This window comes from Nicrophorus vespilloides, unplaced genomic scaffold, assembly GCF_001412225.1.
Source record: "Nicrophorus vespilloides isolate i.1.1-1 unplaced genomic scaffold, Nicve_v1.0, whole genome shotgun sequence".
Taxonomy (NCBI): domain Eukaryota; kingdom Metazoa; phylum Arthropoda; class Insecta; order Coleoptera; family Silphidae; genus Nicrophorus; species Nicrophorus vespilloides.
This window is the reverse complement of record NW_017098489.1, coordinates 58,906-84,584: the sequence shown is the minus strand read 5'-3', so window position 1 is coordinate 84,584 and position 25,679 is coordinate 58,906. Positions and strand designations below refer to the sequence as shown.

Sequence of the window (25,679 nt, the reverse complement as noted above, 5' to 3'; positions counted from 1 at the left end):
CCAGACTCGGAGTGTTTGTGGTCTATGAGGGGATTCGGCACAAACGCGCCGACACAAAAATGAAACAACGAAATTACAAACGCACGACCTCCCAATTTTCCCAAAAGAATTTACCAATTACTCATCCTAACCATTCTTAAGCATTGATTATCTCGTCTCGTTTTTGAGTACATCTTTAAGATTCCGATCATGAACGTCGCGAGCATGTAAGTAATATTCTTATCTATCCATTTCTATACCCATGAATCACCATACTTATCACTAAGGAAGCTGATCACAAATCGCGTAAATTTAACATGAACTCGAATACTTTTGAATGAACTTTATCATCGTATCATTTGCAAACGAATTCGCTGGAAATACCAAAAATAATAATAATACTCGGCCTCTGAAAATGCAAATCACCATTGGCTTTGGCACGATTTTCACCGACGCTGGCTGGTCTTATTTTATGGTATTTTTTTAATTTTATTTGTTTTATTTATTTACTGCCCATTGAAAGGTGAGACATACAGATATTCAAGACCAGACTTGCGCAAGATCTCTCATGCACATTTATAACATTGGAACGCGAGATTATGCGATGCCAAGAATTTAATTACAGAAACTCGTTCAGCAGCTAATAACAATAATCGCCTTTAAACGGCTCTTACTGATTTAATTTAGTCGGTTTGGACAAAACATGGAGCTTGAAACTGAAAATTCCCACAGTCTGAATGTAAATTAGTTCTGACACTACTGGTAATGTCATATCATGTTACCAATTAATTAATTTTATCATTCATATTCATTGATAATTTTATATGGAAACATAATAATTTATGGGAAAATAAATGTTATTAAAAATAATAAATTAATTCATAATTTTAAATGGAAAACTTAATATTTTATTACACTTAACAAAAAAAATAAAATTTTATTAATTTCATAAATTTCAATTATAAAATATAAATTAAAAACTAAAACCAATATAAAATTAAAAAAAAGAGAAATAAAAACACACAAAAAAAAGAACATTTTTATTCAATTAATTAGTTATTAAGAAATTTGTCCATAAAATCATAATAATTTAATGCAAAAAAATGCAAATTTACTTATATTAAGAAAATAAATGTAATTAAAAATGACAAATTAATTAACAATTTTAAATGGAAAACTTAATATTTTATTACACTTATAAATAAAATAAAATTTTATTCATTTAATTATAAAAAATATATATATATATATATAAATTAAAAACTATAACCAAGAAATGAAAGAAACAATTTTATATAAATAAACAACCAAAAAAATAACAATTCGATATAAATTTAAATGAAGAGAAATAAAAGCCAAATGACTATCAAGAAAAGAACATTATAAATTTAATTAATTATTAAGACTCACAGTGGACATTAGTTTTTTTTATAACTTTTTATATAACTAAATTTCTAACAACCAATACATTTCACATATACTATATTTTGCATCTTTTGTGGTAATTATAGTAAGAAATATAATCATAAATATTTTACAAAATAAAATCTATTTATTTACTAATTTATATATAAAAATTTATTACAACATTATAAAAAAGTATTATTACAAGAAAAAATTGATAATGTAAAATAAAGAAATATTTTTTAAAATTATAATAATATTTATTGAAACAAATTACTAAAATAATAATTTAAAACAATATCATAATAACAAAAGTTATCCTATTTTTTTTATATATTTGATAAAATATGTTGATTTTGCCAAATAAATTTTGCCGAATAGGGTAATTTGGGAATTTGGGTAATCGTCAAACCGGACTTATTAATGAATATATTTAGATAAAAACATAAATCATACAAAGATAAACTTACTATATAAAGAGAAAAAACGATCATTTAAGAATGAAGAAATATTATGTGTGTTTTTTTTTTAATTTATTTTGATTTTGTTCAATCAAAATTTTTTTTTTTTAAATTTCATATAGTAAATCCGGACTAATCGAAGTCGCAGTTATTGCTGTGTCAAATACGTTTGACTAGTACCATCCAAGAACGAAAATCCATTCATCAAATAATTCTCCACATATAATATGTGAAGTGGATACTTACAATATGTCAATAAATATGTTCGTTCTTTACTTCTATCATTATTGATTTAATACATGTAACTATTTTTAGAGATTCAAACTGAATTTGTACATTGAATATTCTATTTAAACGATATTTACTTTCGAATAAAGAAATATTATTATGAGATTGAAATAAATCTTAATAATTTTTTTAAACAAATGCATATTTGTTATATTTCCAAAAAACCTAATAGTGTGGGTAATCGGTTCCGCACAAATCGAGAAATTAAATAAAATATAATTAAACCGCACAAAAAGATTATTTTGTTCATTTTTTTATATTTTACTGAATTCGAATTTACTTTGTTTTGAAATTTTCATCCGTATTACTGTATTTTATTTTGTTGTAAGTTTTTGAACTAGTGTTACGAGGAAATACACATGAAATGCTTATTTCCTATAAAATAACATATTTCATTATTTCTATTCGCATTCATCTCATATTAAACCAATATAAATCTTTAAAATAACGATTAATCCGAGGTTAATTCAGTACTTGGTTAAAATAACAACATTGCATAAAAAAAACTCTGACTATAAATAAAACTTTTAGTTGATATATATTTCTACATTAAGGAAATAAGGAAATGTGATTAATATGGAAACCGCAGTCTTTTTATGGTTTGTATATATATCATCAAATTAAAAACGATTTTATATTTCTATTTTTTATACAATTTTTTTTAAAGTTCTTTGCAATATTCGAAGAAAGTTTTTACATAAATTAGAAAGATTTAATTATAAAATAAACTACTGGCAAAATAATTTTTAAATGACAATTTTCTATGGAAACGTATTTTTAATTCTTTGTCCAAATCTAATTGCCTTTCATATCATTGAAATTGAAACTGTCAATCATTTTTTTTTTATCCATATTTTCTACAAATGCATTTGAAGTACATGTATCAATTAATACCATTTTTTTCATCTTATTTATATTATATTTTTTCATATATTCATCTTCATCTAAACTTTAGAATCTAAAATCTCTCATCGAAATATTTCTATAGCCAATTAAGTTGTTTATATAGAAACAACGTTATATGGAAACCACATTATGAGAATACCGAAGAGGGTTTACTGTATGTGTATAAAAACAAATAATTATATATACGCAAGGAGATGTAATTTAGCTTTGGGATTTGCATTAGCAATAGTAAAGATTGATGTTATTTAATTGCACGTTCCGATGATTGGAATTTCAAGAACCGAATAAATAACGAATGTCCACAAAAAAAAACAAGGAGGCATACAAATGGATATCCTTCGAAATCCAATTGGCAGTGCATAATAAATACTGCCATGCTTACCATTACTGTACAGGATTGTAATAAACCTGAAATTTATGCTTCAATTAAAACCACTGCAAATTTCGAAGCAATTTGCATGCATTTGTATGTTAACGTTTGACTAGCAAATACAACATAGTACGACTTACGTCGTTACGTAGAAGTAATCTACATAATTGATTCACATTATCCCGTACGAACGAGAGGCGGCATGATTGAAAACGGGTTAAGTATTACTTTTAGAGGTAGCGTTTAAAGTTTCGCCTGTCAAAATAAACGTATCTACTCTCTCGGTACTATCGAGAGTTACGCAATGCGAGCTGGAGTTGCGACAGAGTGTGATTTTATTAAGATCGGTGCTATTGCATTTCAGATATGGCATGTGTCATCATATTTGATTCGATTGGAAATGTGCAAAGTAATCCTGAATTCGCTCACTTTTTTAATCATTGATTTACTCAAGATTCTCAGTTTATGCAACAATTCGATACAATGAAGAACTGCTACCAGTTTTATTAACCTGTATAATATATAAAGGCCAATGGGTGTTTGACTTCGAGCGGCCTTCCTCCAAATATCGCCATTGTCTGTAAACAGAAAAGATTGTATTCAATTGAAAGTAACAATACGCTTCTTCGGTAGTTCCATTAAAATCGATTGCACATTTTTGTTTACATTGTTTTTTTAGCGTGATTTGTCATGACTTAATGGTGGAAACACTTTTAATTGTTTTGATCTTGGTTATAATGAATAATTAAAGCAGCGGTTTATGATGATGTCATCCAGACCACACGTCAACGATGTGTTACATAATTTCTCGAAGACCTTAAATTGATCAGACATACCTAGTGCATGCCGCATTCCGTTAGAAAAAAAAACAAAGTAGTCAGGAAATTGTTGAAATTTTCTTTCACATTTTTTTGTTTAAAAATATTTATGCAATTATACATTTCTTGCAAAATACATACTATATTATTATTCATATACAGACATCAATACCTCACATAGCACCACTTCTATCCTACAATGATACAATTTTAAGTTTCAAAACAAACTCAGCAAAATCAAAATCAATTATAAAAAAATAAATCTTGAATTCAAGTCTTTTATATGCGTTTAATTTTGAATCCTCCATTAGTCCGGTTTGAAACGTTTTATGAATTAACCTGATATACGAGTTATAGCTGTACTACATTTGTATGATACAAATGACTACATGTAATATACTACTATTTAGTAAGTATTTTAGAATTCTTTGATTAATTAAATACTCTTGTTTTTTTTAAATATATATTATAGCTGAAACCGCATTGCTTTCAACTTTTTATTGTTCTAGAAATTCACATTATTACTCAACATTCGAAAATTCTTCATGTATTTTATTCCTTCATTAATTTTAAGTATAACTTTTTTATTTTTGGGACAGAAAGACTTAAACTCGATAAACCTTAAACTTATTTATTTAGTCAATAAATTTGCTTATATAATAATTTACTGCAAATAATGCATTATTTAATTCACTTATCACAGATTTTTATAATTTATTACAAAATTGTTGTTAAATTGTCATTTAAATTACACTATTATTCTCTCAATATATTTAAAAAATAAAGATAATAGTTTCGATTCTATCTCGACACGAATGTATTTATGTACGTCCACAAAAAAGAAATATAATTTTAAAAAAAAACTGAATTCATATAAAAAAGTAAACTTGTTTTGAGCACGACATTCTCAACGGAGATAATTTTAGCAAATCGTTTCGATCGTGACGTGATCGTTGCTCCCGTATTTTGGAGTGTACTCCATCTAAGATTACAATTCGTCACGTTATGATCATGATTTCTTCACGATTTAAGCCAAATATAAACATGTAATTCCTTATAAAAATTCCTAATAGAAAGTAATACTAAGAAGTAAGTTATTTTTTAAATTTTCTAACGAATAAAACAATTCTATAATTACCAAGAAATTTAGATTTTCAAGAGCATTTGTATATCTATTTATCCTCGTCACATTTGGCAATGAACAGAGTCTAAATAATGTCCTTAGATAAAATCGAAAATTTGTTGAATGGTAAGTAAAATCCTTGGAAAGCACTAATTAATTCTCAGAATATTTCCACTCTCGATGTGTTGACTCTTCATATAGAATATCAATTGACTTGCACGCCTCGGTATTTTCATTTTCGTATTACCTTTGATGTCGAGGTTATCCAAATTATTTAATTTATACATAATAACTGGGCTTTAACAAAAAATTGGAATTATTTAAACAAAAAAATTATTTATTTTTAATTTTTGCTTATCAAACATACTCCTTCATCTGTCCGAAAATAAGAGTCCCATTTCACATAAAAAATTGTATTAAATAAGAGTCCCTTCAATTTAAGGATCCATGCATTGAAGGACATTAAAAACAAACCATATTAAAGTTTTACTGGCCATTCATTGCAAAAAAGACTTGATCCAGTTTAAACAATATTTTCTCAAATAAAAAATCCTAATTTAAAATGGAATTTTTGGACATAAAATGTTACTTTTTTTTATGCATATTAACTTTCCGAACATTTGTATTTATATCATAGAAAAAATATTACGATTAATATCCTTGGAAATTACCAATTAATAATTAGTTAGTTTTAAATTTTCTTGAAACCAACAATTTATAATATTGGGTGAAGTAAAAAGTTCTGACCGTTTCCTCCCATGCATCGAGCTTCTTCGTGAGACCAGCCATTTATGCAAATGGTTCCAAACGATTTTCTGGCTAATCTTCAGTTCCTGGGTAATGGAATATCGTGAAATAGTGCTCGCATGCCGGTCCAACTCTACGATTTCCATGATTTTATCAACATTTTCGACGATTGGCCTACCAGAAATGTCTCATCTTCGACGTACATATTACCAGAACAGAAGCGTTGGAATCTTGCTATTCCATTCTATGCTATATTGGATCCATAAATAACACAATTTATTTTGGCCGCCTGCTCCGCTTTTCCCCTTGGTCCTAATGGTACAGAAGAATGTATCGAATTTTTTTTCTTTTTTACCTCCATTTTGGAACGCTCTAACACAACTGATTCACTAAATACAAAACAGTCAAAAAAACTTTTTTTTATATCGTTATGTCGTTATGGCTCAATAAACGACATGTAATAAAAAACGCTCAAAACTGTTTACTTCTATTATTACTCCTATTATTAAAACAATACGATCGTAGAATTTTTTAAAAATTTCTCTAATATTATATTGTTCTAGTAAATCGTGTTATTTACAAGATTATTTTATAACTACATTACATACTTATGAATACAGTACAGCAATACTTTGCATAGTGCTGGTAATCGATTCCGCCTATATTGAAACCGGACAATCGACGAACTACATGGTCACATTAAGGTTCTATTATGAATATTTTTCATGTATAAAATTAAGGACGTTAAATTATTATTAAACCATTTTTTGTATAAAATTGCTCGTGGATTGCTTGACTGTAAAAAATGTAAAAAACGGTTTTTATTGTACTCAATAAAAAAATAGTATGTTTCGAAATTTGTAAACCCTAAAGGCGCACTATGTGAGTTATTGTAGTACTATATTTATTCGGCAATGGTAAAAAGTATCACCTAATAAAATACTATAATTAATATATCATATTTAACTCTGATAAGTTAAAATAATTTATTAAATTATATTTAATGTTTTGAATAGTAATTAGAAGTAAAGTGATTATTTCCAATTAACACATTTAATTTTATTACATTTAATTAAAGCAAGTGATTTAATTTAAAAAGAAAATGAAAATTAGAGATTTGCATCCATGCAAATTACCATTGAATGAAAAGTGTGTACACATTCAAATAGAATTACTTTTGAGTGATTAACTCTTGCGAAGGTAAATACGTTATTAACGATATATTTAAGTATGTCAAAGAGTAAATAATTAGTACATTTGCATGCACGTAATTTATGTGTTGTGAATACAATCGCACAAATTGCATTTATTTCTCCTGTTTATATTCGCATTGTGCGAACCTGAATTAATGATGCCAGACACAAATGCGTATTCCTTTTTTTTATTGTTATGTGATTACCGAGATATGAGAATAATAAAAATTGGTTTCTAGAAAATATGAATAACGTGTGCACCAGATTACGTTCACATTGAACTCGATCAGATGTACTAAAATTAGATATAATATAAAAAAATCGGAACGATCCATTTGGGACTTGTAAATTGATTTATAAATAATCTATAATCCTTGTGATATAATATTAATGTTACTTATCGGACGTATTAATACGTATAAACCAAATTAATTTCAGTGAAGATAAAAAGTAGAAACAGATAACTTATTTCCGTATATTGGAAATACCCAAAAAAAAAATGAAAATATTATAGTAATTACATTTATTGAGATTTTTTATTCACTTCAGTCTAAATCTTTATAAACGTATTAATACTAAGGCTTGTTATTACAGACACTTGTTTCTGTATTATGTTTATATGACGTATTAAGTATAGTTTATGGCTGTAATTATAATCAGATTAATATAGAAAGATAATTTAAAATTTATTATAAACAATAATTAGTAAACACTTCAAGTAAAACAAAAAACTATATAATTTTATCTCTAGTATAGAATATAATTTAAACATAAACTTTTTCAAATATCTATTATATAATTCCTAGATTATTAATTTTCTATGATTAGTAATTAAATTTTGATAGTTTATCGTCTTAAAGTAAGTAGTTTAGAGTATCTAATAATTAATTAATTCTAAACACAATTTTCAGCAAATATAGAAATAGTAAACATTAATTTATAGAGTACGAATACAATATTTAATAATTTACATTTAACAGATTTTTTTTTACAAATATTGATTGATTTTTTTAAATATATAATTTTACTGTAACATTATAGTAACTATACCTAATAATATAATGCAGAACTCCTAACTAAAATTTCAGATTCTGATAATTAGGAATAACTGTAAATTAATTACAGATACCTGAATATGAAAATCCCATAAACTAAGTTGATGTACGTTAATATAACTATAAATTCCAATAAAAAATATCATGATATATGATTTCTTTTAACATATGACAATATATTCGATCTTACGTACACTAGAAGTTCAGATAAATGTACACTTTTCTGTCTGTCCCAATATCATATGCATATACATATTTCAGTCACACCAAAACAATGTTCATAAACTACCTAAGAAAATGTACTTAAACCGGACAAATGAATTTCAATATATCTAAAGAATACTTATAAGTTCATTTGAACGTACCATTTTCGATAGAACCCGATTTCACAGACATATAAATATACAAAAGTAACGTTCATAATTCGTTACAGTACGTCAATGTACGTTAATAAATTTCTATATTAATGCAAACATTTAGGATTTTTTGTAAACACGTGACACAATGTTCAAACTAATGTGCATTCAATACGAACGTAGACGTTGCCGACAGTTTGAAACATATATGTGTGTATATTTCAATCAAAGCTAATGATATTATCATGTAATACTTTTGTCTACTAATTAATTGAACGCTCTTGTCACGTCTAATCAAATTTCTTTACAATAATCAAAAGTACGTTAAAAAACGTGACAATGTTCTCATTAACGTACGTCTATGTTAATTAAAGTACATTTTATGTATCAGCAAGAATTGACTACATTCAATATCTACTGCTGAAAACATACAAAATGTTGTTTTTTTCTTCATCAATTTATACTTCGACAAATTGGTTATAAGAATAGGTTGGTCTATGTCATCTGGGTTATAAAGGCGACCCGAAGGTTACCGGATCTGATCGGAGTAAGAAAAACAAAAGCAAGTTGACGAGAAGAAATACACACTTAATGATTAATTGTAAACACAATTTTTAACAAATAAATTGAAGAAGAAACATACAATAATAACAAGTAGTAATCATTAATTTATAGAATAGAAAATAAATACAATATTTAATAATGATTTTCCAAATTTAAGTATCAAATGTTATGCAATTTTCAAAAAATATTTTAAAATTGATAATATATTTTGTTAAAATTTAAAAAAAAGCCAATGCAATATTTTTCAATACTATTTAATTTATGCTTTAGATATAATAGTTAAAATCTAAAAGAACATAAAATAGTTTCATATTCCAAAATTAATGTTATTGTTTTTCAATACTGTTTGACAATAAATATTACATAATATGTCATTATAAGAAAATGCCGTACACTAATTAGACGCCGTAAATAATGTATGGACGATAAATAAGTAAATGTTATTGTTCGTTGTTACATAAAAAAAATACATAAGGCGATTTAGATAATAGATTGGTTTGTGTGTACGCTCGTATAAAACTGTGCATTTTCTGAAGCAAACTGTGTCATGGAAAATTCCATAAGCGTAAATAATATTGAACACACGTTCTCGCAAGTTGCAAAAAAAATATATATATACGCCACTTAATACATCGAATTATCCTCAATCTAAAATAATCGCACACGAAACTAGATTTTTTATATAGCCGCAAACTTACGTTATCAATTAATTCACGTCCGATAATTTCCGACGAAATACACGCACATAATGAACAATAATATTGCGCCAAATTACGACAAACATATATTTCGACAAATAACATTTTTCGTAAATGTTTAATATTCAATAATTGTATAAAAATATCGATAACGGATTAAAATGAATGCAATCAATATCGTCTGCAGAAAAATCTATTTTCGTACATCGATAGCATTATTATTTACTTAAACTTAAGTACATTTTCTATAAATATCCAAAGTACTTGAATTAATTGTGTTTTCAATCAGGTATGATGAATAGTACAATCCGGATATTTCAAAGTTTGAAATAGATCAAACTATCACCATTCAATTTGTACTCTATAAATCATGGCGGATTACTATGAATTTTTTTTTTTGGTGGGATTAGATGAGAGTGACAAAACAATAACAAAAGCGTCGTAATTTTTTTTATATATTTCATGAGAAAAATCTTATCAGTTTCGATTATTTCATTTTTTCCTATCAAATCTAGATCTAAATTAAAATAATCGAGTGGTCTACGTGAGTATATTAAAGCCTCTAGCGAACGAAATTCAGTTATTCGAGTTCATAATCATATCCGTGAAACAAGTCTGAAAAACGATAATTTCATTTTAAATCGGTAAGAATAGAGGAATTTTATTATAGTGTTTGAAATTGTACTAATTGACAATTTTCAGATTTCGCTTTAAAACCATGCATTTCTTAATCAAATTTCGTGAGGGATTCAACGACCATAAGATCCCTTTCATCAATGAAGAGCCGAAATCAAGTCATGAAGATAGTGTTATTCAGCTACCAGATTTGAGGCAAATTCTTGAGGATTTCGACGCTCAATCCATCTATGCGAAGATACATTGCGATTTGACGGATAAATATAATATGGCTAAAGAATACTATGTGGCGCTCGCGGAATTAAGGAAGTATTTGGTGGCGGAAAATAAAATTTCTGCCGGTGATCAAGGGAAGGAACGTGTTTCTAAGATGTTGGATGAAGTGGTTTCAACGATGATTACGGATTTTACTGACCTGACGAATGAGAAGTATGCTGTTTTGGATGAAATCTTCTTCATGGAGACCAACTTCAACTGGAACGGAAATTTGGATGATCTTATGAAGAAAGTTGATAAGGTTGTGCATAAACCAGAAGCCATCTACAACCAGGAATTTGAGAAGATGTGTAAGGTTCATCTGATTTTGGAGGAGGAAGTGAGAAGACTGTTGCAAATCAAAAATGGAGATTAGATCACACCAGTTTGACATGTTTTAATTATTTGAAATTGATCATTTATCCTGTGAATAGGATTTTATATATTTTGAACTCGCAAAATTGTAATTTTTACGAATCCAATTCAAAGATGTTTTTGCTCTGCATGACGTTGCATGAGAAACCAGATGTATTATGTGATATTACTCTAAATGTATAATATTAAGATAAACAGATATATAATAAATGTGACAAAAAAATTGTATTTGCTACTTCATTTCTCGTAAAAGTTTTAAATAGTTTTTTTTACATCAAATCATATTATCATTAAAAAAATATCAAAACAAGAAATTCCACAAAATGTCAATTGACTTTTCATCTTTTTTTTATAAAATAATAATTATTACAATAAATTAATAAACTATGTTTCAAAACAAGAAATAATAATACAAAATTAAAAAAAAACAACTAAAACAGAATTAACAAAATATAAATTAGGAAGAAAGAAGCATCATGATTTACCCATAAAAAACAGCCATAAAAAGGATTTGATTATAATGACAAAAGGAATAGGGTACTTGAGGGATACTTTAATATTTGAGCAAATGAGATCATATGGAGGGTTGTAGAGTGGGTTATTAAGATGTTGAATTTTGGTGAGGATGCGAACAGGTTTTTTAGGATGGGATTCGGAACCATTGTCGAGGATTGGACAAATTACAGAATTCTGCCAAAACATATATATATCTTATAAATTTTGTTTAAATTTAAATGATATTTGTAAATAAAAATATTTGTTCATAATAATTTTCATATTTATATGTACCGTCAATGGCCGTCATTTTTATATTATTAAACATCTTATTGGCCACGATTCTAGTCTTTCAACCTATTTTTTTTTACTTAATTAAAAAAAGTTTTTTTACGTATTTGCTGAAAGAAATGTAATAAAGCAAAGGATGGATTTATTTATTTTGTAGTTTACAGCATCTATACTTATTTATTGTTTATTATTTGTAATTATATTGTAAGTATAATTAATTGTAAGTATATTAGTTAGGAAATATTATTGTCTTAAAATAGCCATTTAAATATAAATTTAAATATTGATTCAAATTCATTAATGATTTATGATTTAATTTTTAATAAAAACATTATTGTTACAAATGTACCATTAACTTTGATAAGAAAGAGAATATTGTATATGTTTTTCATATGAGTATGTTTTTAATCATTTGTTTGACTTAGATGTTTCAAACAAAATGAAACAAATATAACATTAACTTTATTAAGAAGCAGAATTATTTTTAATATTTAAATTATTTATCTTTTTTATTTAATTATATTGAAAGTAGATGTTTAATAAAGCAATAATTATATTATTGTTTCGCAATATGCGTCCTCCCTGGAGAAAAAGCGTCGTAGTCATAATTATATTATATATGCAACCCAATCTACAAAATCTCCATTTTCTCATCTAAAACCAGTTAAAATCAAATACAGCAATACCTCGAATAGTACGGCAACGACCGGTCCAGATTCACTATAGCCCGGTTTAAAAATTTCAAAATAAACTAAGTTTTAATTGAACAAAATGAAAGTACACAAAAATGATCTGCTTATTTCCCTTTGTACAGTAAAGATTCTTTTTGTATGAATTATTTTTGTAAATATTGATTAGTTCAGTTTCAAAACAGTTTTATAGCGAGATATAATTCTCTAGTTCATTGATTTCATAAATTCAAGCCCTTCATCATCTGTATGTGTAATGCAGTTATTGTAAAACATGTTTCCATTTTATTTCCATTCAATTCTAAAGACTCTTTCTTATTTAGTGCTTCAACTATATAATATTTTAAACATTTTTACATAAATTAACAAATAACTGCAAAATGTATGAAAATTATTTCGAAAAAAAATATGTGAAACGATTTTTTTTTTAATTTAGTTAAACTATATTTAATGATGGGTAATATTCAATAAAAAATACGAATGAATATGTATATATTAAATCTAGTTCATAAATATAAATATTATAATTTAAAATGACAGTATGTTACACTTATGATATTATATTATTAGTCTAAATTAACTTTAGCATTGAAATCTGTAATAATTTTGTCTATTAATTCAACGCCGTACAATTTCAATTTGTCTGTTTTATCATTTATAGATTGTATCTTTTCTAATCGCTCCAACAACATGTACAACTGCATTTCAATCTCTTCTACTTTAGAAAGATCTTTGCTAGAATCAAATGTATCTACAATATCCTTGTATTGATTCAAATCGTTAAACAAATGATCAATTTCAAATAGTATAGCTTGTTCTTGTTTATCTTCATCAGTTAATGTGGACAAAGACTCCTTCGGGATTTGCGTAACCCGTAATTGATTTGAATCGTCATCATTTTCATTCTCAGTTACCTCGTTTTGAATTGATTGTTCTGTTAATTTTCTGAGTTCTGAATATTCATCTCCTTCAGGAACTGTATTAGGATCATCATAAGGGCTTATATATCCTTCAGGAGCTCGAGGACAAATTTGTATTCCAGGTGGCCTAACATATGAATCATTATTTTCATTTTCGTATCCTTCGGGAGCAGCAGGACAAATTGCTATTTCCGGAATCTTTGAATACACAGCATTTTGCAATACTGGATCTACATCAATTTCTTCTGTGGCTTCTTTGGTATCAACGCTAATAACGGTGTCCATAGAACATTCAGAATCTCTTGAAACAGGTGCTAAGTCTTCGCTTTTGATTAAATCATTGAACAACTTGTCGGTATCTTCATCTATTTCATTTTCATCGCAAAGCTCATCAAATTCTGATGTCACAAATTCCACGTCTACTTGCTCTCCAATTTCAACTTCATTCTCATTATTCTTAGATTGTCCTTGCGTGTTTAGTATGTTCTTTAAGAGACTAAAAGAAGTTAAGGCTGAAGAATTTTCGTTTGACTGTATATTTTCAGTAAGTTTGTCATTTTTTGCTGTTACAGCTTCATCGCTCTTTGGCTGCACATTCTCAACAGATTCTTCGTGTTTTATTCTTTCTTCATTGGGTGCTTTCAGACTTGATGGTTTTAATAATCTTTGTTCATCCACCTTTATATTTGAATCTTCTTCTGCAACATGAGTTTCTTCTGTATGCTTAGGAACCTTCTTCAGATTACTAAGAGTTTCCTCGATAATTTTCTTCGTTTGTTCCTGTGGAATTTCTTCATGGGATTCTATGATTTTTTCTTCGTCAACTTTTTTCAGCTTACTAAGAGTTTCTTCGATAATATTCTTTGGTTGTTCTAGCGAAATTTGTTTTATAGATTCATGGGATTCTATAGTTTTGACTTCATCAAGCTTTTTCAGATTACAAATAGTTTTTTCAATGATATTCTTAGGTTGTTCTTGTATAATGTGTTTATCATCTTCATTTGATTCTTTAATTTCTTCATCATCAACATCATTTACTTCTTGCATTGTTAGTTCAATGATCTTCGCTGATGTCTTCAAGTTGGAAGGTTTCTGGAGACTTTCTGATACTACCGAAATATCGTTTTCTTCCACTTCTTCCTTTTGTTCTTCTATTTCTTGGACATGCTTGAGGTTTGCAATTTTATTTCCAATTAACGTTTTAGCTTCTACATAAACCGATGGATTATTTACAGAGAAACTTGCGCTTCTTTTCAATGCTTTATTTACACTAAAATTCGGTGGATCGTTGATGTTTTCCTTACTATCGAAAAGATTTTTCATCAACTTAACAGATTTAAAGGAAACGTGAATTTCTTCTTCTTGAACCTCCGGAACGGCTACATGTTCTTTTTCTACTTCTTCAGGTAATTCACTTAAAGATTTACTTTTCTGTAAGTTTTTCTTCGGGGTTAACGCCTCGTACGATTTGGTCTTCATTAATTCGGTATTGCATTCCTGAATTCTTGAGAAGCACGCGGCTTTCTTCTGTTTCAAATTGTAGTTACCTTCAACATCTATACAACCAAGGGATATCAAGTTTTCCACGAGCACCTGCAGAATTTCAATGAATTTCTCATGGCTAATGTCCGGACTTTCGTTGATTTCATTAAGCAAATCTGCTATATCCTGGTTAATACTGTTCAACTTTCCGCTGACATTCTTATTTCCAACATTGGATACGTAAACGGCTTTCGGTGGTTCTGGAGATGCCGCAACTGACGTAGTAAATACTTGTTGAGTGGACAATTGTTTAATTGGTTTTCGAATTGGTGTACTTTTTTCTTGCGCCAAGGAATTTGAAAGTACTTCAAATTGGTTAATTAAATTGCGAATGCTTTTCTCCATTCTGGATCACCTACAACACATAGAGATATTAATTCAATTAGCAATCGTTCGATTTAAAATGTTACACAATAGTATATTTTTTTTGATATGAATCTGTTTTCTTATCTCCTTGGAACCATTCAATAAAACGGAGATGAAAATTATTTCCTTCATATTATATTACATACAGAATATAAAGATTTACTTACAAATATATACAATTAAATATTGATAGGCGATTGGACTGTGTACAAAAACTAACGATATTACTTGGGCTTCGTACAGCTACTATGAATGGCCAACAAGTGTCGAATCGAAGTTAAAATAAAATTGATTAGATAAAGGTTGATAACGTTTGATAAAGTAATATTGCAATTATACAAACATTAATGATTTGAAAACATTGCAAGGACTGTATTTTATTCAACGAAGTGGGCGGCAATCAGATCTGAGTGATTCATTTCTTATCCACGTCAAAATTCTGCGAAATTCTCGTACAATGCTAAACCTAGAACAAAGCCTCTCTTGCTTCCAGGGAAGTCCCTTGTCATCATATTTGGCCGATGCGTTGAAGAACCTGTATTCTACAACTGTACTCTACATTTTTATCCTTATAATGCTCTGGATAAAAACTGGTAAAACAGGAATGACGAATTTCAGAACCTTAAATATTCACATAACGATTTTTTTAAGATCAATATTATTATTATCCTGTGAGGAAATTGATCGAGCTATTCGAAAGGAAGGCGCGGCTGAATCGCGAAAGTTCTCACAGCAATTACGAGTTTTGGTCCTTGTTTAGAAGGAAAAAGTGCTTAGAACGTGTCGTAGAGAATGTCGAAGGAGAGAAACCGACCGGCGTTGAACATGATACAGATATTACTGAAATGCAGGAGTCTGTCGTGTACTTTGAAAATATTCTGCTATTAATTTCTATTCTGGTATTTATTGGGTACTCGTTGATGTTGAAGGAACAGGAAAAACCCAAAACGCAATACGAATTATTTTTAGAGAAATTCTGGATGTTTATCGATTATTTGAAGGATCTCGGATACAACAGCATACATTATTTCAATCTTCAAAGTATCGATATTCATATTTGAATTTTCAAATATTTTTTTTTAATAAATATCGTCTGGTTTGTTTGTTAAAAAAGTATAATCCTATAAATTATTTCTATATTTACGGCCCTATTTCTATCACATTTCGGTGCTTATCGATAAAAAAATATGATTTATATTTAGAAAGATCTGAGAAATATTAAAAACAAGTACATTAATACCTCCCATTAGTTCAGATTCACTATAGTCCGGTTTAAAAATTTCAAAACAAACGAAATTTTAATTGACAGAAAAAAATCCTCGATTAGTCCTGTATCAAACAGTATGTATTAATTATTTTGTAAAATGTAATTTACTACTTAAATTGATCAAAATTAACTTACTGTTATGTGTTATGTTTAATAATATCAAGAGGAAAGTGTTATTACACTTGTACAATTACAGTTACTACTAAAAAAATGTACATAATCTAAGCATTTTAGTAAATATTTGTCTATGATAAATGTCTATTTAGAGAATAAAGAATTAAGTTATATTCCATCAATTAAATTATGATGTCATTTATTCACTGTTAATTTACCTAAACGTAAATTTCATAAAATTGTTGTTTTGTAATTGAATTACTTATCATTGAAAATAATAATCTTTTCTAGTAATTAAAAAAAATGAGTTTATTACGTTACTATCAATTGTGAATCTATGACTCATAAAATATTTCGTAAGCTTGAGACTAATTGTAATTTAGTTAAGGTAATTTTACATTATTTAATATATAATTATTTCAATACAAATGTAGTATATGTACAAATTTGGATCATTTCCGATTTACCAGGTCTGGCGATGTGTTCATACATTGTTTACCTACACAATCAGTGAAGCAGGAAACTGAGATAAACCAAAATGAACATGGCAAATCCTTATCATATGCAAAATTTGGCCATGTATATAGTTAATTGTTATATACAATTTTTAAATTGAATTTAATCAATAATTGAATTATCGAAACATTGATTGTTCATCGACTGGAATAATATCTATATTTATAGCTATATAATAAAGACAGTTTTATTTGTATCACATTGTTACTGTAAATCATGTATTAATCATAAATTTTTGTACAATATTATTGAAATAAAATATACATTAATTTTACTTTAAACAGAAAAAAATAAAACATATACCTCGTATAGTGCGAACAATCTGTTCCGCCAATACATATACTGTTTAATATCAGACTAAGCGAGGAACTAAATACATACAAAAATTAACTGCACAAAAAGCGATTTAACTGTATAAATGGATGAATAAAAAAACTATTTTGTGTAAACATTTTTTTTGATCAATTCAAATTTGTAGTTTGTTTTGAAATATTCAAATACATCTATACAAAATCCGAACTGATTGAAACCCTGCTATGCGAGCTATTGTATAAATATTTATATACTTGTTTTTTTTGTCGTAATAATTTTATTCACAATCTGATCATGACTGTGAACATTGAGTAAATTTAAGATCGCGATTGACATTAAATGGATAAGCTTTTCCGGTAGGTAGTTACCATTATGATGATTTTGAACATTAACAATTACTTAAATCTATATACTAAATCTAGTAGTTTGGAACGCTTCAGCATGTTTGTAGTTTCACTGTTGTCAAGTAGGCCAATAGCCAGAACATTAGTATATGACTCCAATCTATCTTGGTATCTACTACTAAATGTAAGAAAAATGTAAGAAAAAATGTAAGTTCAATTCGAAATATGCAAATATACAATCGTACAAGTATGTCAATCAGTCCAATCAGCTGAGCGCAGATTCTTACTAATAATGAAGCAAATTATTCTTTTAATTTAAGTTTTCAATAAGTAAAAAAACATATTTTTCTAATTCGTAAAATTGTTAATATTATGTTCCGAATATTATACAAAAAAACTAGCAAAGTGTATTCTAAATTTAGGAAGTTTTAAATTTGTTTGATATAAGCATGATTTGATGGTTTACGAAGGAAATCAATTTAAACAAATAATGGCTATTTTTTTTCATATTAATATCATTAATCTATTTTTGATGATATAACTTTACCGTTATTGTCTTATTAACAGTAACAGCATTAGAAATCTCCTTTTATTACGTGAACATTTATTGGATTCAGATAGTAAAATATTTAAATTGCAGAGATCCCTTCGTTTCGTGATGATCATTTTGCTGTTGGGAAATGAGTTTGCAGATGTGTTAGTACCATATTTGGAGAATGTTAATGTAAAAATAAGATCAAATAGAGAAAAAAACATGGAGATATATAAACTTTATTAAAAGTAAAATAAACTTGGAAGAAAAACAAAAGGGAAATAAAAAACAAATACAGTTATGTCTAATAAATCTACATAGAGAACATATAATACATTTAAAGAGCAAATGAAACAGGGAACCGGCGAGGTCCAACAGGATGCAGATCCTGTGATCGAGCCGCTTTTCGGAGAGGCTCAATCGCCTGTAAGCCACATGACTCGTCTCTTTTGGCAAGGGATTGGCGCCCAACAGCATTGTTCTTTCGAAAAGAGACTTTCAACGAAAATAAAACTAATTAAAGACAGATATGAAAAAAGGAGACAATTACATCGCTGTGACTAGCAGTAATCACCTGGTTTATCTTAATCGGCGATTCCTTTTTCAGTTTAATTAACAACGAAAATCATATATTAATAATAGAATTCAACGAAATTTTGATTATATTTTTTAAATAAAAGAAATCGCAGATTAAATAAATCAGGGGGTCACCAATCCAACAGCTTACAAGTGCTGTGACTTAGCTCGTCGCCTGCCAATGTTCAACTAATTCTGTTACCCCCAATGAATGTAAATCAATTTGCCCTATACTTTTTTCTGACACCTTTTTCAAAACAGACATTTAGAATAATTTTGGTGCGAAACAGAAACCATTTAATTAGAAAAAAAAATATACCCTACGGACCTACCTTTGATCAAAGGTACACACAGTGGCCTGATCAAAACATACAGTATGCATATATTCCATTTAACAATTAATTAAGCAGCTGAAATTATTGTTTGACTTGGCAAAATGAAACTAAATCGTTTAACAAAACAAGTATTACTTGTGTAACTCTCGCCTCACAATAACATGTATATTAAAAAAAAATAATAATTTAAAAAAAAAACGAGAATTTATACACTTTTCATTCATAAAGAGCAAACTTGTGTTTTTTTGTACATTGAAAAAAAAATCAAATCTTACCTTAAACCTCTACAAAGCTTATATATATATATTTTTAATATAATAATAAATTAAAGTATAGTACAAACCTTAATTCCATGTCAACAAAATTATTACAAGATTTTTTTAAATGTCAAAATTCTTTGAAATACAATGAAAGGTTTCGTATTATTTAAATTATTGCACCACTGGAATTGAGTAGAAAACCTTTAATTGTACTTATAGGGAAGAAATAATAATAAAAAAAAATAAAAAAACACTAACCTTTTTGAGTGCGGAGGGTAGAAGTGTTTTTTGTGTGTGGAAAAAAATTAATGAGAAAAAAAGTAAACTAAAAATTTTGTAGGATAAAAAAAATGTTACATACCGCTCGGGCCGGTTATAAAATATTATTTTTTAAACGGTTATATAACCTGTCGAGAATAAATTAAATCAGAAAAAAATAAAATAAAACGATAAAAGAATTGGCGTGGGTCAATTTGGCCCAGAAAAAAAGAAACGAAAGAAATAATAATTTAAATTAAAATAAATAAATAATGAATTGACATGCACTTTCTTAGGTTTTCCAAATAATTTCGCATTTTTTTTGGAATTATCTGGAAAAAATTTCAATGTTCCTACTAACGTATGAATTTTTAGTGTAATTATTAACTGTTGTTTCTTTTCTTTGCTGCTTTTTTAAAGTATTTTTTTGTTTGTATATGTAGATATTTTAAACTATTCTAAAAAAGTTTTAAACTTGCGGATGGTACAGCAGATACATCGGAGATCATCTGAAACGTGGTTGCATGATGACTGGACCGGTGCCAAACATTGGTGGGCCGTACAGAACCCCTGGCGGCATTCCAATCATACCTGCATCAAACAAAATTACCAAAATTTTATACCAAAAACAAACATTTCGCTGCAATGTTGAAACAAAAAGGAAAGTCAAAATAAAATGTTTACTCTCTACACAAGTTTCCTTAATCGTTCTTTTTTAATCACTTTGATGGACGAACTAAGTCAGAATACTAAACATTAACTATACTCACCTCAAAGAGAGAGAGAGACAATAAAACCAATAGACAAATAAAGAAAGAAAACAGAAAAACAGGAGACCAAATAATAATAGAAAGAAAGTCATAGATATATATGAGAAGTAGAAAATCAAAAGGAAATAAAATAATAAATGTAATATGTATCAAGCCTAGCATCAATCCAACACACAGCTATTATGAAAATAAAAATTAAAACATAGAAAATATTTCTACATTGACCACACAAGTGTTTACCCAAGATACCAAAAAACGTCTTTTGGTTTCTAAAACCTACCAAAAATAAAAAGAAACAAACATAATTAAAACAATACTCTCTATATATGTTATTAATTCAACTGGGGTATTATTTTTCATCACTTAGCAAACTCATTTCCCAAAACTTCATTTGGAAAGTAATAAAGAAATTTAAAATCTCGATACGAAATAAAGAATGACAGTGTAATCATGAAATCACGAAGACTTCAATCAAGTGCTAAGTGTCCTTGTGAAAGCTTTTTAAGAGACACAACACACTTTCCACATACAAGCAATTTAAAATTCCACAATGTATTACTTTCAATTTTTTTTTAACTTACACGTTAGTTAAAAAAAATACAAGCGTCAACAAGCGGAAATTTCAACTTGCCGAGAACTTCGTAGGAAAGACCACAATTTGATGAAGAATTGAAATTTTGTTTATGGAACATAAAAATAAAAACAAGTAAGACACCACTTTAATACGGTTCGCTTGCATCATTATCGAATACAATTATACTTTATTCTATGTTGTCAAATAGTTAATGGGATCATCTGGTAATTGTATTAATGATAATGCAATAAACCACAAAAAAACAGTAACGTAAATGAAAAAATAGAACAGAATATAAATGTAATAAATGTATAATTATGACAATTAAAAAACCACTGGCAAAACTAAGCAAGTGACAGAGTTCTTATGCAAACATGCCAACACTGAGTGCGTAAGTTATTTTTTAGTATACCTGGGCGGAGGCAGAGGAGCCCCAAACAACCGACGAATCTTCAAAGAAAAGAAAACACAAGACAACAAGGCATTATAATTAAAATATGCAGTAGACTAGTTGCCTTCTAAAACGAGTTATCTCGCTCTTTAAAATCGCCTTTCCAAATAACTCCAACGAAAAAATAAATACACAAAATAATAAAAACAAAGTATCACATTAAAACAAAACTTGGCCACCCAAAATTAGTGATTGTTTCTTAAATCAACTAAAAAGTAATAAATCTAAAAAAAGATCATAAACAAGGAAATAATTTTTAAATGAACACACATTTTATTACGAAAATAAATGGGCACAAGTCTCAAATAATTTCCTTGCGCCGTCTTTCACGAATGTAACTTTAAAAAACTAACTCTTTCAAAACTTACTAAGCGTTAAATAATATCAAAACAAAATGAGTATTTCAAAAAACCCTATTCTCAAAACTTTCTAGCGAATAAATATATTTGATATAAACGTATGGAATCCTTGGATGTGTTCGTTTTTACTGATTTCGGTGTTAATAATAAATTGTTATACAGTGTTAGTAAGGCATGTTACCTGGAGGCATTCCCATTGGTGGTCGCATGATGGGTCCACCTAGTAACGTGGGCGGGCCTGGAATAGCCATCGGTCGCATTGGTGCAACAAGCGACATACTTGATACGGGCGTTCCTGCAATGCTTATCGGTGGTCTCATTGGTGGAAACCTTTGCATCATTGCAGCTTGCGCCTGGTGTATAATATCCTGTTGCCTGACAGCAGCTTGATGTGCCGCAGAAACAGCCATCGCCAACTAAAAATATATAAAAATAAACATTAACTTATATATAAATTAAGGTGTAATCAAAGGTAATATTACATCAGATGCTACTGAGCTGGTACTTTGTGTATGCGGAGATTCTCGCTCAACTTTTGTAGGTATTGACTTCTTATACTTATGATGCCTCGCGCGGATCTCCTCCAAAGAAATGTCTTCCGCTGGGTGAATAATTTTACTAGCAGCACTTGTTGTCGTAATTGTGTTCACTTTTGAAGTATCTGGGGCTGAGCTTGTACTGCTTGAAGCACTCAGATTGTTTGTAGTGGGAGGAGCACTAATTGTTGCACCTTCAATCAGAAAATGTATTAAAATATAATATAATGAAATATTATGATTTTATTTACCTGATGTAATTGGTTTAAAATCAGCACCCACTACTGCACTGCTTGGTGATGAAGATGGCACAGCACTTGGGAATAAAGGCTTTGGTGGACCACCTTGCTGTTGCATCATAGCCATATGAGGAGGCATCATTGGCATTCTGTAACATGATATAATATTAATATGATTTTTTCCACTGAAGTAATTTCATCTTACCCATGATGCATAAAATGTGGTCCCATTGGACCCATTGCCATCATATGCCCCATTTGCATGCCTGGTGGCATTCCCTGCATGTGTGGAGGCATCATGCCCTGCATCATAGGCATCCCTGGCATAACACCTGGAGCTGTGCCTAAAAGCCCTTCTGGTTTAGGTTTCTTTGCAGCAGGCTCATCATCCTCTTCATCATCTGATCCACTTGGCCTACTTCCAGCCTTTTGACGTTCATGCTCTTTCAGATCCGCTTGTGGAATACCTTTAACAAGTTTTAATTTATATATATTCGAATATGTTAATACAGATTTATAGAACCTGGTCTAAACCAAAATTTATATATATTTAATTAAGATATATTGTAGAGATAACACATTACAAATATAAACTACTGTAAATCATACTTGCATTACTATTAACACTTAACTACTAGATAATGAACATAACCTCAAACCTTCAAAAAAAGGTGTGTTGTAAGTTGTTTATGTTAAAATGTATTACCTTCCATTCCATAAATTTCAATTTCGATGTTGGATCTGTTTGGTAATGAGTTAGGAACCTTGTCAATGGCTTCTTTGTGTACTTGCATGCAATGTATCGAGAGTCCAGGCCCTGTGTATAATTTCTTATGACAAATGTGGCACTTGAAGTGTTTGGCTTTCTGATGTTGTATGAGGATCTTTTCATCTTCAAACTCGCGATTGCAGTACCTGGTCTAGTTAAGGAAAACTTGTCTAAAAATAGTCTACACATACTAAATATAAACTTGGAGTAGTGGGTTAGCAGAACGTAGGCAAAGCAAAAACACAGTTCAGTTGGAAAACAAATTTGGGGTTACATTATGAAAAAAAAAAGGATACCAGCACCAGGGCTTTGATTGCTTCTTCTTTTTGCGTCCCATCTTCAACTATTATTTACTATATCTCACTAAAAGAATCACAGACACGGGTATAGCATTTGAATGTATTGCGGGAAGTGCGTAAAACGTAAAATTTCCAGATTACTTTTGCTGCTATAAAAAAAAAACCTTCACGTATTACTAAAACCAATGGAGACGTCAATATGGCGTCCACCTTTTTGTTGCGACGCTCTAGGTGCGCTCGCAGCGACATCTGTAACCTCCTTAAGATTTTTCATGAACTACAACTAAATTACCAAAATATTTATCTATGTAATTCAGAATGTTCAAAACTTAATTTCCATTTCAATGACATAACATTACTTTCTATTAAAGTATATTATGCAAGAAATATATTATATTAGAAAATACATTACATACATTACTTTCTAATTTTAAAGATATTATAATAACAAATTTGGTACAAAGTATTAAGTTTTGATGCCAACATTTATAATTTTTTTTTATCAGTATTCACTGCACAGGCATTACATTAATTTAATAATCATATATAAATTTCTTAATAACAATAGTCCTACATTTTCATTTATTTCTATATCAAAGTTACAGTTCATATAATTGTTTGGCTTTCGTTCAATCGTGGTTAGGGTAACCCTTGTCTTGGCAATATTTCTCCACACTTCGTGCAGATTAGTCGAACCCAGTCGAACCAGCAATGTTAGAAAGTGCCCTCCTCTCTAGTTAGACCAAGTTAGACACATACACTTGGTTCTCTTTTTATGCGGTAGATACGTTCCACAGGAAAACGCATAAAAATAAATCGCACAAAAAAGGACTAGACACACGTATACAATTAAAGGATACGTTCCATATTTTTTTAAAACCGCATAAAACTAAATCAATGAGTTACAATATTAAATTTCAGAAAAATAATTAGTCTTACTATATTCTTTCTGAAATGTTTATTCATAATTTTATAAAAACGTAAACAATCATAGACAAGTTTATTAAATTTCCGAAAAATATAATCTTAACATATTCCTTATAAATTTATACGGAAAAATTTTACAAAAAAAAATATAGAAATTTTTTATGAAAGTTAATCTTTCTTCACATTTTTTTCTTTAAAATTATCGTCGCTATAGGAGAGTGTTCGGCACAATTTGCGAACTGGTTCGAAATCACTTTCATCACTAGAATGTGATTTTTTACCTTTGACAATATAATATAATCAGATAATCAGTGATTAAACTTTGCGATGGCTTTGCTATTTTTTTTGTACAATTCCTGATAAGCAGAAATGCAATTCTGAAGCTCGCATTGAAACTTGAATGCTCGTTCAGAAGTATCATCTTTTTTATTATCGATGAAATGGTTTGTCAATTTGTGTCAAAACGTGTCAATATGGCCTAAAATAGAAATTAAAAAAAAAATGCTTCTTAAAATAAAAACCGCATGACTTCAAAACCGCATAAATAGAGTATGCATAAAAAGAGGACCGAGTGTAATTTTCATCACTAACAGAGCCATCCTAAGATATTTGGCGCCCTTTTCTTATGAAGGAGGGGAAACAAAATTGAGTATATGAAAGTGTTACACTACACATTAATTTGTTTTGTACATCTCCCTTTCTTCAAGGAT

At 28.7% G+C, this 25,679-nt stretch overlaps 3 protein-coding genes across 4 annotated transcripts; 1 reads left to right on the top strand and 2 right to left on the bottom strand.

Annotated features, from left to right (window-relative positions):
* Positions 1-88: 88 nt before the first annotated feature.
* Positions 89-11,438, top strand: LOC108562564. Its single transcript, XM_017920946.1, has 2 exons — positions 89-206; positions 10,665-11,438. The coding sequence occupies exons 1-2, from the start codon at positions 190-192 to the stop codon at positions 11,227-11,229; spliced, it is 582 nt and encodes a 193-aa protein (XP_017776435.1). The 5' UTR covers positions 89-189; the 3' UTR covers positions 11,230-11,438.
* A 1,226-nt stretch (positions 11,439-12,664) lies between these two features.
* LOC108562548 (IgA FC receptor-like) lies at positions 12,665-15,510 on the bottom strand. The gene is made up of 2 exons (XM_017920931.1): positions 13,334-15,510; positions 12,665-12,668 (listed from the first exon to the last, which is right to left on the bottom strand). The coding sequence occupies exons 1-2, from the start codon at positions 15,508-15,510 to the stop codon at positions 12,665-12,667; spliced, it is 2,181 nt and encodes a 726-aa protein (XP_017776420.1).
* Positions 15,511-20,178: 4,668 nt separating this feature from the next.
* On the bottom strand, positions 20,179-24,279 carry LOC108562562 (BUB3-interacting and GLEBS motif-containing protein ZNF207). Of its 2 annotated transcripts, XM_017920943.1 has the most exons (8): positions 24,040-24,279; positions 23,681-23,889; positions 23,180-23,441; positions 22,987-23,123; positions 22,682-22,929; positions 22,381-22,615; positions 21,802-21,839; positions 20,561-20,636 (listed from the first exon to the last, which is right to left on the bottom strand). In XM_017920943.1, exons 1-8 carry the CDS (start codon positions 24,078-24,080, stop codon positions 20,631-20,633), a joined length of 1,176 nt encoding a protein of 391 aa, XP_017776432.1. In that variant the 5' UTR covers positions 24,081-24,279; the 3' UTR covers positions 20,561-20,630. The 2 variants fall into 2 exon arrangements, with proteins under 2 accessions (XP_017776431.1, XP_017776432.1); XM_017920942.1 differs by lacking the exon at positions 21,802-21,839 and having other exon boundaries at positions 20,179-20,636; positions 24,040-24,080.
* Positions 24,280-25,679: the final 1,400 nt, after the last annotated feature.